Source organism: Budorcas taxicolor, chromosome 24 (assembly GCF_023091745.1).
Source record: "Budorcas taxicolor isolate Tak-1 chromosome 24, Takin1.1, whole genome shotgun sequence".
Classification (NCBI taxonomy): domain Eukaryota; kingdom Metazoa; phylum Chordata; class Mammalia; order Artiodactyla; family Bovidae; genus Budorcas; species Budorcas taxicolor.
Genome location: NC_068933.1, coordinates 27765737 through 27778211, shown reverse-complemented (window position 1 = coordinate 27778211; position 12475 = coordinate 27765737). Strand labels below are relative to the sequence as shown.

The 12475-nt window shown below is 37.8% G+C and overlaps 1 protein-coding gene across 1 annotated transcript in view; it reads right to left on the bottom strand.

Moving 5' to 3' along the window:
* Nucleotides 1-12475, bottom strand: part of NRG1 (neuregulin 1) — a 1131190-nt gene that overhangs the window by 169213 nt on the left and 949502 nt on the right. The window contains exon 2 of the mRNA XM_052661558.1: nt 8075-8252. Coding sequence (XP_052517518.1) covers nt 8075-8252 — 178 coding nt within the window. The remainder of the gene's footprint in view (nt 1-8074; nt 8253-12475) is intronic.

The window sequence follows — 12475 nt, the reverse complement described above, 5'->3', positions numbered from 1 at the left end:
TCTCCTCCTCCAGTCTACTGAATTAATCCACCCTCCTCCACCTGCAAGTGTAAGCTTTATGGCCTGCCATCTTCATGCTTTGCTTGTGTATTTCTTCTTCCTAGAATGGGGACCCCATATTTTGACCCATCAAGATATTAGCTGATCTTCAAGTGCCAATTCCTGCATTAAGCCTCTCATGATCATGTAGCTGGAGCTGCTCTCTCTCTCTCTCTGTCTAAATTCTGCCATCCTTGAGTACCTCTCTCAGGAGAATCTTCTTAAAGAAAGAGGGTAATGAAATTTATGGTTAACATTAACTTACAGTTTAATCTGACAGGGATAGCTCTTAAACTCATACTTCTCCTAAAAGACCTGGGCAGTGTTTACTGGAATACTCTTCCAAGGAATGAAAATAAATGTTATGCTTAAAAGGAGAAACAGAGACACAGATGTAGAGAATGGACTTGTGGTCACAGGGAGAGAAGGGGAGGGTGGGATGAACTGGGGGATTAGGACTGACATACATACACTACCATGTTTAAAACAGAGAGCTAGTGGGAAGCTGCTGTAACACAAGGAGCATAGCTTGGTGCTCTGTGATGACCTGGAGGGGTGGGAGGGCGCTGGAGGGAGGGAGGCTCAAGAGGGAGGATGGGTATATATATACATATGTATGTATGTATGCATTTGTATATATAGATATATGTATATATAGATGTGTGTGTGTGTGTGTGCGTGTGTGTGTAGCTGATTCACACTGTTGTACAGTGGAAACTAACACAACAATGTAAAATAATCATGTGTGCATGCTCAGTTGAGTCTGACTCTTTGCAACCCCCATGGACTGTAGCCCACCAAGCTCCTCTGTCCATGGGATTTCCCAGGCAAGAGTACTGGAGTGGGTTGCTATTCCAAGCAATTATACTCCAATAAAAAAATTTAAAAACAGAGAAATAGAAAGACAATAAGAAAAAATAAGAAATTTTCTGTGCTCAAACGTTTCTTTAAACAAACAGATTTCTTTACAACCTACCTCTTAGTCATTTTTATACAGTTACAGTGAATTTCTAAGGCAGGCATGAGAAGTGACTAAGAAATCCTTTCTGTAGAGACACCCTTGGGAATTCTAGGACTGTGCATCAATGGGCCAAGACCAAGAATCAATAGATAAGCATAACAAATACATTCAGGTTCAAAAATCTGTAGTAGAAATACAGGTTGGGAGAGAAGAGCCTTGACAACAATTTATACAGAAAAATGAATTTCAATCAGCCACATGTTTAATACTACTCCATTTTAAATAACTGTTTAAAAAAGGAAGAAAAAAGTACCACTGTATGGCCAAATTAATATTAAAAGAGCATAAATCAAATTGGATAAAAGTCTCAATATACTGCTCATAGGCTGGATTATATCTGGAGTATTGAATTATGCTTCAAAGTGGCATTTGATTAAAAAAAAATATCAACAGCTAGAGGACTTTAGAAGGTGATCAGAATTGAATATGGCCTAGATATCTTAACACCAGAGAAGATGCTATTAAAGTAAGAGAGGTTCCACTGGCAGGGAGCTATGAACAAGATATATATAAATATATTCCATCTTTATTATCTGGAAAAGGAAATTATTTGGTGAAGCTCTTGAAGGTAGAATTATATCTTACAGGAAAAGAAGGCATATTTTGGATGATATATAAGGAAGGACCTTTTGAGTGTTCAAAAAGGTAAAAGAGGTTTTCTCTTTAGACAGATTCAAGTCTGGATTTCCACCTGTCAAGCAGTTCCTAACAAGAATATCTCTATGCAGAAAAGAGTTAATTAGATCAGTGGTTTCAATTAGTTTTGAAAAAATAATCCTGTTTTTAAACGAAAGCTTAAATGAGAGCTGCATATTTAAAAACATTATGAAGGGAGAAAGCATTTATGTTAAAGAGGTTGGCAATCCTTTTTGCAGTTCAATGGAAACTCAAATTTCTCTAGGGACACAAAAAACTCCTTTGAACTATAATGATACATTTAACTGTGAGATTCTTCAATCCTTGGGTCTTAAAGCAGGAATGGGAAATAGTGAGAGAGTAGAAACAGACAAACCTTTCTTGAAAATTATACATTGCAACCATTTGGGGCCTTAATAAGTATGGCTATAGTTTTATTTTACTTTCTTCAATAGGCTACTATATCTTGTCTATAAGAATAAAGTTAACTCGGAAGAATGAATGAACTCCCAATCATAAAATTAACTTTTTGGTCTTTAATTGATGAGTTATCTGGGGTTCTGGGAGGGGTGCATGTTTTGGTGGAGTTTCATTTTCTAAAAGCTTTCAAAGAAGTTAACTCATACACAGTGTTTAAAACAATGCTTGAAATAGAGTAATCTCCCAGTAAGTGTCTGCTACTATTATAATGACATTCTAAATTCCTGCAATTTTTAGATTTTCCTAATATGCCTGCATTGTTTTAGAGTAAGAAAAAATGATACAATGTAACAATAAAGCCATAAAACATTTATAAATGGAAGTTATAAGGATTAACTTCATTTTTTATATTAAAATGCAAGCTGTGTTCTTTTAATTAGTGCTCACTCACAAGATAGATTCAAGGTTTCCATAGCTGCTTATCTCATTTTTCATACTTAATTCTTCCACCATATTTTATAGGCAAAGGCAACTTAAACACATATAGAAAGGATCAACTCAGTTTATATCATCCCCTTCTTCTGATACCTAAGGAATCATATATGAATTCGCGTGTGTATGTTAACACAGCTCAGATACTGTTGAACTGCTGATAATGAGAAGGGTAAAGAAAAGAGAGAGGGATTTCATGGTGCAAACTACAGAATGTCCGTTGTCATCTGGTTCTACCAGAATGAAGTCACTTGCCACTGCAGCAACTATGAAACTCTACAGAATCAGACACTGCATAAAATGCTTCACATAAATGCTATGAAACAGACACTGTTTATTCCCATTTTATACCTAAGGAATCTGAGATCTTACATATAAAGTTAAAATGACCTGTTGGAGAAGCTCAACTAATAAAAGAAAGAGATGTATATAAACCTCTTCTATTAAGAGTCAAAAAATCCTGAAATAATTGATAACAAGAGAAATCATTCCTTAATTTTTTTAACTTGACAAAACCAATTAGAATCAATTTTAAACAAAATTATAATATGTAAGAACAGGGACTGGCAGTCCAGTGGCTTGGGCTTTCACTGCCGAGGGCCTGGGTTCAACAGGGAACTAAGATCACACAAGCCACAAGGTGAGTCCAAAAATAAAGCAAGAACAGAGATGAAGAGCTGATACAAAATTATTGTTGTTTAGTCACTAAGTTGTGTCTGACTGTTTTACAACTCCACTGACCATTGTCCACCAGGCTCCCCCATCCATGGGATTTTCCAGGCAAGAATACGGGAGTTGCCATTTCCTTTTCCAGGGGATCTTTCCGACTCAGGGATGGCACCCACATTGGCAGGCGGATTGTTTACCACTGAGCCACCAGGGAAGCCCCTGATACAAAATTAAGAGCATCCAAAAATGTGCAGCATACACAAACAACAGGAAGTCAGCCTTTAATAAGACTGCTGATTCATGCCCATGTATGGCAAAAACCACTACAATATTGTAATTAGCCTCTGATTAAAATAAATTAATTAATTTTTAAAAAGACTGATACAAGACAAGCAAGTGAGGCCAACAGGCTGACCTGAAATATAACCTGTCACACAACCAAACTCTTTAACCAGTTTTCTTGATCAAAATTGTCCACCAGGCAAAGGAAACAATAACAAAGGGATAAGTAGACACTTAAGACCAGGGTAGTTTCTATTTCTTTTAATTGGTCCCACACCTTGCTCAGCCAAATAAAACAAACAAAAAGGCTCACACATGAATGCAGAATCATAGGAAGAACATGTAGGAATGTCATTTATTAGTAGGAGCAGGGGCTGAAGAGGGGATAAGACTTTACAAAATAATAGCGATTCCCTGTTGGTGTAAAATCTTTTCATAACACTAAGGGATTAAAAGGAAATTCTGACTGTTACAAACAATCTAGATTATAAAATGTGAAAAAGAAATCTAGGCGAAGGATTGGAAGAGAGTCAACATTTTACTTTAAATAAAGAGGGTCCCAGGGATATCCTAAACCTTACACTGAAATTCACCTCTGCTTGTGATCATAGCCTAAGAGACAGTTTATCCCTTCTTGGCCTGTGGGCTAAGAGCAAATGTAGTGAGATAAAGTTAAGTAAGCAAGTAACCACTACAAATTGTTAACATTTTGAAATGTCTTCATAATGAAAAATTATGAGCATGTAGAGGAAGCTGACAAATAAGAATGCTTTTTATTAAGCAGTTTAAGCCTAAACAGGTCCCTTGCCTTAAACATGTTATGACTTCACTGGATACAATGGAAAAATCACAAGTAGTTGTGAAAAGACGTGAGACATGGAGTGAAAAAGACAAAAGGCATAGATACAGATCAATTTCAAGTCCAAGAGTAACCATTTATTAACATTAGATCTACAGGAAGAAACCTAATTTCCTTCATTCTCAGGATATTAATTTTTTAATGGGTATAATAACAATAGTATTCATTCTCTTATAAGTTGAAAGTTGAAATAATAGAACATCTTGCAAATGTTAATTAAATTTAGATTCAGTTTGATCCCTTAAAAAAAGAGAGCACTAATTTTTTTTTTTAAGATACAACCTCAGAAACGATCAAATACCCAATTCTGAGACACAATTAGCTGATCACTTATCAGTGGCTGCCCACTTTACACAAAGTGTCTTTATTTTCGGAGGCTCAAAAATGTTCAATGCTTTGCCAAGAGTCATTTGCAGTCACATTACTTGAATAAAAGTCTTTTTTTTGTTCCCACTTAATTCTTTCCAGCAAGGCTATTGTTTAAAAGAAGTAATTTCTGAACATTGGCCTTTCCGGGATAATGGGATTTTATTAATATGTAGACAGTGCTCTTAGCTGTCTGAGCCTATGAAGCCAACATGAAAAAGCCTTTCTGAATACTAATGACACTTTTACATGTCATCCAAGCCATGTAACAGATTAGTTCTTCACCTATACATGTGCTCTTTTAGAACCGTATTCATTCCGGGGAGTCTCTCTCTTTTTTCTTGTTGTTCCTTTTTGTCATCTTATTTACCCAACCAACTCAGGTTCTTCTCTTCCGGTATCCTCACCTTAAATCCCTGCAGTCCGCAGCTGCTTCGTTCTGTTCCTTCAGCCTGGATAATCCGCCTCTCCTTCCCTCCCTCCTCCCCTTCTTTCTAGGAAGCCTCCACAGTCCAGGACTGGGTCCCCTCCATCGTCCTTGTGAGTACCTTTCTAAAGCATCCTGCGATCGTTGCTATCATCGAATTTAAAACTGAGAATTAGAACTGCTTGTATTTCCCTTCCCCACTTGAGACCAAGCCTCTGAGACAGCACGTACTTCTTGTTCATCTCTCTGGACCCAGCTTCTAGCCTAGGGCCAACACACAGCATCTTATCCAAGGAAGGGCAAAATTTCACTCTTTCACTGGCCCAACTCAATTGGCCTCTTTATTGTCCTATAAACAGAACCTGCTACTGCTACTCTATAACCCATCCTCCCATCCAGGGGGACTCTCTTTAGCAGAGGCAAATCCACCCCCTCACAGTGACTCCTGAAGCTCTTGGGGTCTTCCCCACTTCCCAACTCCCACGGCACTTAGCATCAGTAACCTGCAATTCAGTGCTTAGTTGTACTGTTTGATATTAGTGTTAGCTATTTTGTTTCCCTAATTATTAATAAATTTTAACTTCCCACAAGGTAGAATTTATCTCAGCATAAATAATCAAGTTTTTAGACCACTATTTGTAAATAGATGGGCTGCTTAAAAATCCTGAAGCCCCCCAGCCCTAACAGGGTTTCAGCACCTGATTGCTTCATATACGGCTGTACTGGATAATCTCTCTACAATCTTTCGATGCCTTGAGTAAAAAACGCCCTAGTATTCTTGCATCATTCCTAGCATATAAGCTTTTCATGGGATCTTAGATATTTTTGCTCTCAAATAATAGCCACATAGAAACAAATGAGACATCACTCCGCTTATGCAGAAAACTGTTTCTTACTAACCCGGCTAATTGATGAAAAACAAAACAGACACCAAAACCTAGCTAAAAGTAATTTTTCGTTGTTGTTAAACTTCTCAAAAAGAATCATGCTTATTTTTTCAAGTTGCTCTCTGTCCTCCCTTCCCCACATGGACACATGCGATAAAATATGTCTGCTTTCCATTTTTAAAGAAGGAATGAAACATTAGGGAATCTGAGACACTGATTTGTGTTCCAGCTTATTCATAGCTAGTTGGGTGACTCAAGGCAAGACAACAGTTTTTTGACCCTTGATTTCTTAACCTGCAAAATTAGAGTCACCATGAGCAGTAAATTGACCTTACTACTAGGGGAAAATTGTTAAAAAACCAAACAAATAAGATTATATACAAAAGCACTCTGTCACTTCACAGAATTATTATTTTTTTGGGTATATTTGAAGTACCACCTGCTACAGTGATATTTCCTTCTGTATTATTCTTCCAAATAAAGACACTGTCCTGACACAGTCAATAACAAGGATAAGCAGAGTAGTTACTAAAACCATAGAAACAGGAAAACATCCCTAATTATGGCTCTCACAGTCATTAGACACTTTGGTAAAATTAAATTCACTTCCCTTATATCACTTTATATTTTCTGGCTCATGTGTGTTGATGTTTTTGGTATTTGCCCTATAAAATCAAAGTCTAGGAGGTGATTCTCATTGTTGCTTCATATATCATCTCTGGGATTTCACTGGGATCCTCTGAAGTGTAAGTGGAGGAAAAGGTCACCCTGGAGCTGTGAACCCCTATGATACATGTCACATTGATGAAAGGACTGTTCACAAGCAAAAACCCAAGACATTTAGCTCTTCTGTAATTTCAAAATGTAGTTTGAGGTTAGAAGTAAATGTTCTTAAATAAGGAGGGAAAAAATGAAGAAAAAAATAAATAAAAGAGCATCATTTTAGAGTAGGTATAGAATACACAGATGTTATAGGGGGTCATATGAAGCCTTCCCAAACAGGGATCTCCTCAAGGAGGGCAGGAAAACTTAAGATTCTTGCTACTTAGGATTACTAGATATTTTAATCTGCTCTCACGGTGATGGAGCTTAATAGAATTGTCAGTTACACATTAATTTTACATATTAAATTTACTTGAGAATAGTTTAGATTCAACTGATTACATTCTAACTCTTCACATGATGATACATATTTAGTTGCTAAGTCGTGTCCGACTCTTGCAAACCCACAGACTGTAGCCCGCCAGGCTCCTCTGTCCATGAGATTCTCTAGGCAAAAATACTGAAGTGGGTTGCCATTTCCTTCTCCAGGGGATCTTCCCTACCCAGGAATCGAACTTGGGTCTCTTACATTGCAGGCAGATTCTTTCCCAACTGAGCTTGATTGTATAAGGCACAGGTATCTTATACAGGATTTTAGGATCTCATCTATTACTTACTACTACAATAGCTCCTATTAATATTTTTTACTTTTTAAAAAATTTTTGATTTTAATTCTTTTTTTAATTTATTTTTTAATTGGAGTGTAACTGCTTTACCACTTTGTGTTAGTTTTCCTGCTGCACAATGAAATGAATCTGATATAGATAGATAGATAGATATATGTATATCCCCTTCTGCTTGGCCCTCCCTTGCTCCCGCCCCTCAGGTCATCACAGAGTACTGAGCTGAGCTGCCTGGGCTATACAGCGGCTTGCTATTATCTTCTCTCACCCCTTCTATTTCTAGCCACGTGTTACAGTTCCTTCCACATCCATCCTTCCTTTCTTTGTCCGGAAGTTGTAAGATGACATACTTTGAAATTCTTTCGTATATAATGACCCAATTTCTAGCCCCCGTATAACGAAAAATGTTTTCACGTATCATGTATCTGGTTTGTTGATGGTATACTTATTTACTAAGCTGTTAGTAATTTTTATATTTTATACCATTGTATTGCTAGGCATGGCCTCTGCTGTGACATGCAGGATACTTACCCTGGCCTTTTCTGTATCTTGATGTTTTGTGGTTTGTTCTTTCGGCTTAATTCACTCCCATTTTTGAACCACTTGAACTTGAGAGAGGAGTATTCAGAACTGGTCTCACACCGAAGCACTAGTTTGGAACCTGCCACAGACTCCTGACTCTTCATCTCTTTCAAGCGGGGAGGCAAGGCTAAAAAAGAAAAGAGAAGGAAGAAAGTTCTGATCACATGGTAACCTTTCCAAGAGGAACATGTTCATTTTGGTGAGCCTGATCAAGAGACCATTCACAAAGGTTTTGCTAACTGAGAGAGAAAAAAGAAAGGGGAGGGGGCTGTCAGTCAAAATGTATCACAGCTTAGAGAATAATAAAGATGCTCAGATAAAACATATACAGGGGGGAAAAGAGAACTTAGGTTATAAAAGTATTCTTTGAAACAGACACACAGATATAAAGAAGAAACTAGCGGTCACCAGTGGGGAAAGGGAAGCAGAGAGGAGCAATATATCTGTAGATGATTAAGAGGTGCAAACTATTAGGCATAAAATAAGCTACAAGAACATATTGTACAACACAGGGGGCATAGCCATTATTTTATAATAATTATAAAATATAGTGAAAGTGTTGGCCGCTCAGTCATGTCCAACACTTTGGGACCCCATGGACTAACGTCCACCAAGCTCCCCTGCCCATGGGATTCTCCAAATAAGAATACTGGAGTGGGTTGCCATTTCCTTCTCCAGGGGATCTTCCCCACCCAGGGATCAAATCCCGCTCTCCTGCATTGCAGACAGATTTTTCCTGTCTGAGCCACCAAGGAAGCATAAAGCATAAAATATAGTACACCATTTAAAAACTGAGAATCACTATATTGTACATCAAGTCTACTTCAATAAAAATCTATTCTTTAAAAATATTCTAAAAAATACATATATATATATACATATATATATTCAAGATAGCAATTTCTTCCATCTTTACATCCTCTGGCACTATTAAAAATCCTGAAGACTGGTCATTTCAAAGAATCAAAATCTTATGCTAAAGAACAGGTCACTGGGCCATTATTTCTACAGCACAGTCACATCCCAGATCACAATTAATCTGCATGACAGGCCTGTGAATAGGTACAACAGGTATCACACACATTTTTTCAAATAGGAAGCTTATTTTCAGAGACAGGTAAGTGTCTCTTGTCCACGGTTACAACACTCTGGAGAGTCAGAGTTAGACTATGCTATCAACAGTAGTAATCCAGAGAACAAAGAGTACTCATCAGTCTTAACAACACTCATTTCTTCAAGACAGGGATTCTTTGGTGACATCACTCTTCTTTGGTGACAACACTTATTGGGTCTACAGATACTCTCCCACAAACAACAAATGGACTTTCCAGAAGACCACCACACTCCCATCAGATTATCAGTTCGATTGGAGTTCCCCCTTATAAATCTTCTCAACAGAGATGGGAGAACGCTTATACTGTGCATTAATTTACAGGACACTTTATGTGGCTCAGCTGGTAAAGAACCTGCCTGCAATGTGGGAGACCTGGGTTCGGAAGATCCCCTGGAGAAGGCAAAGGTAACCCACTCCAGTATTCTGGCCTAGAGAATATCACGGACTGTATAGTCCATGCGGTCGCAAAGAGTCGGACATGACTGAGTGACTTTCAGTCACTCATTCACTTATATTAAATGCTTACATACCATTACTATTTTAAGCAAGACTGTGTCAAAGAGTACCTATTCTCTACTGATATCTTTCTGGATAAAATGTTAGAATATCTGAGATTTGCTTCAGTATGAAATGGTAGTGGGGAATGTGCTCAGTTGCTTTAGCCATGTTCGACTCTTTGCGACCCTATGGACTGTAGCCCACCAGGCTCCTCTGTCCATGGAATTCTCCAGGTAAAAATACTGGAGTGTGTTGCCGTGCCCTCCTCTAGGGAGTCTTCCCAACCCAGGGATGGAACCTTAATCTCTGTATCACTGGCAGGCCGGTCCTTTACCACCAGTGCCCTCTGGGAAACCAGTGGGGAATGGTTAGGCATAAAAATGAAATAAATTCCCCAAGAAGTTGACTGTGGTAAGCCAGTCAATATACAGAAGCAGGGATTTAGTATACAATTCTTTTTTAAGATTTTTTTTAAAAACGCAGGCCATTTTTAAAGTCTTTACTGAATTTGTTACAATATTGCTTCTGTTTTATGTTTTGTCTTTTTCACCATAAGGAATATGGGATCTTAGCTGCCCAACCAGGGATCGAACCTTCACCCCAGCATTGAAAGGCAAAGTCTTAGCCACTGGACTGCCAGGGAAATTCCTACACTACTATATAGAATGTCTGTTTTTTTTTCCCCCATAATAAAACAGTTTAAAAATAAAAGCATATCGAATGGATTTTCCTCTGCACACATAATTTCACTTAATCAACACCGCAGAAAGTGATGCCTCAACATCTGTTTCAACAGTCTTAGAAAAGCCAAGTACAAAGTCTATTTCTGCCCCAGTTCAGGACTTAACGCGAAGTTAATTCTTCAAATCCACCAAAGGAGACTGCACCTCTCAGATCCAGTGAGCAAATATTCACTGTGTACAGCATCAAGACTCCAAAGATGGCAATCAGAACCATGTTAGGCACGCACAGGAAATGGTGTACCGTTCCCACTCTGCATATATTTATTTTTCTACAACTCTGCCCTTACCAAGAAAATCCCTCCAAAAATGTCAGGAATGAGTATATACATTTTCCATTAAATTACAGCAAAAACTATTTGAACCTTAACAGTGTTCCTACAATTACACATCCCCCCTTTTCTTATTTAGAGGCTGGGAGATAAGGTGGAGAAGCAGACACTGAATGTGAAGACACAGCAGCAAGTTAGAAAATGGAATCAATATTTCAGCTGTTCTTAGCCTCTGACACCTGATGATTTTCTCCGGTTATTTTTTTTTTGGACAGCTTGAAAATAAGATTTACTTCCTAAAGAGCTTTCCTAGGAGCCTTCCCTTTAAGATGTGGTCCACGAATTTCTGTTCTGGAGGTTTTAAACAACAGACTAAATTCTCATCTATCTGGTATAGTATTTGTATATTCCTATTAACTCCTTAAGATCATTTTCAATTTTGTAAACCTAGCAAAGGGTTTTAAATGATACCAAAAAACTGGTTTACATCTATTAAGAAAAATAAACCACCTCATTCTTTTATGTACAGATTAAAAGAACTAGTTTGAATTTTTGATGTTGTTTTCACTTAATTTTGTGTTTAGCTTGGCATACAGCCCAGATTTTCAAGGTTCAGTCCCTTGTGTCTATCCAAAATGTTCTAAACACAATATTTGAGATGTCCTTAACTCTCAATAAGTACCATGTTCCCTCACCTACCTCTCCATTCATTTGCTTACCAATACAGCCTGAATACAAATCTACCACATTCTGTCATTTTGTTTGAAATCTTCATGAAGTCCATTTGCATCTCTTTTTACTTTCTTTTCTCTTACTCTAGTCCACTGTCTCTTTCTGTCACCTCTCCTTCCCCATTACCCTCCTATCTTCATTTCTTTATTTATTTATGACTTTAGTAAGAGTCTTGATTTCAAATGTGAGGAATCAATTGGACAAATTCAAACTGAGGGATATTTGACAAAACAGCTGGCCTAGGCTTCAGGAATATCAGTGTCATGAAAGATAAAAGACTGTGAAACTGATGTGGAATAAGCGAGACTGACAAATGCGATAGGCTCTGACTAGTGAGTGGATCTTGCTTCAGGGAAAAAACAGTTAGAAGGAACCTTATTAGGACTACTAGGGAAATCTGAATAAAGGTCCTGTATCAAAAGTAAGTTTCTCAAGTGTGATGACTGCATTGTGGTCATGCAGAAGAATGCCCTTGTTCTTAGTCAGTATTTGCTGAAATGTCATGGTGTCTACAACTAAACGTCACATGATTCTGCAAATAAGGATATACATACATACACGCAGGTGTGCACACACTCTCACACACACAGAAAAGGGAGGAAGAGGAATATTGGTTTCTCGTAGCTTTCTTGCCTTTTTAATCTGATCTTTCTGCCATTAAAAAAGTCTCAAGCTTTCAGTAACTACTTTTGAAGTCTTGGCTAAATTTGTAGTCATTGAGATTCTTGGGAATATCTGTGCTATAACTTACAAATGTAGCTCTTAAGATTATATTCTCCATTAAAATTCTGCGAGTGGTATGGCACCCGATGATTTTCTCTGGTTATTTTTTTTTTCCTGCATTCAACCTGATAACCATGACTTTGGGGCTTCAATCCCACTAGGTCCTTTGGTGGAAGGAAAACAATCTCGTATTTGGCAGGCCTACATATCTGCCCTCTCCTTTGGGGGTTCTCATGCAAGACCGGTACCTCTTTGTCCTTAAGGGATGATA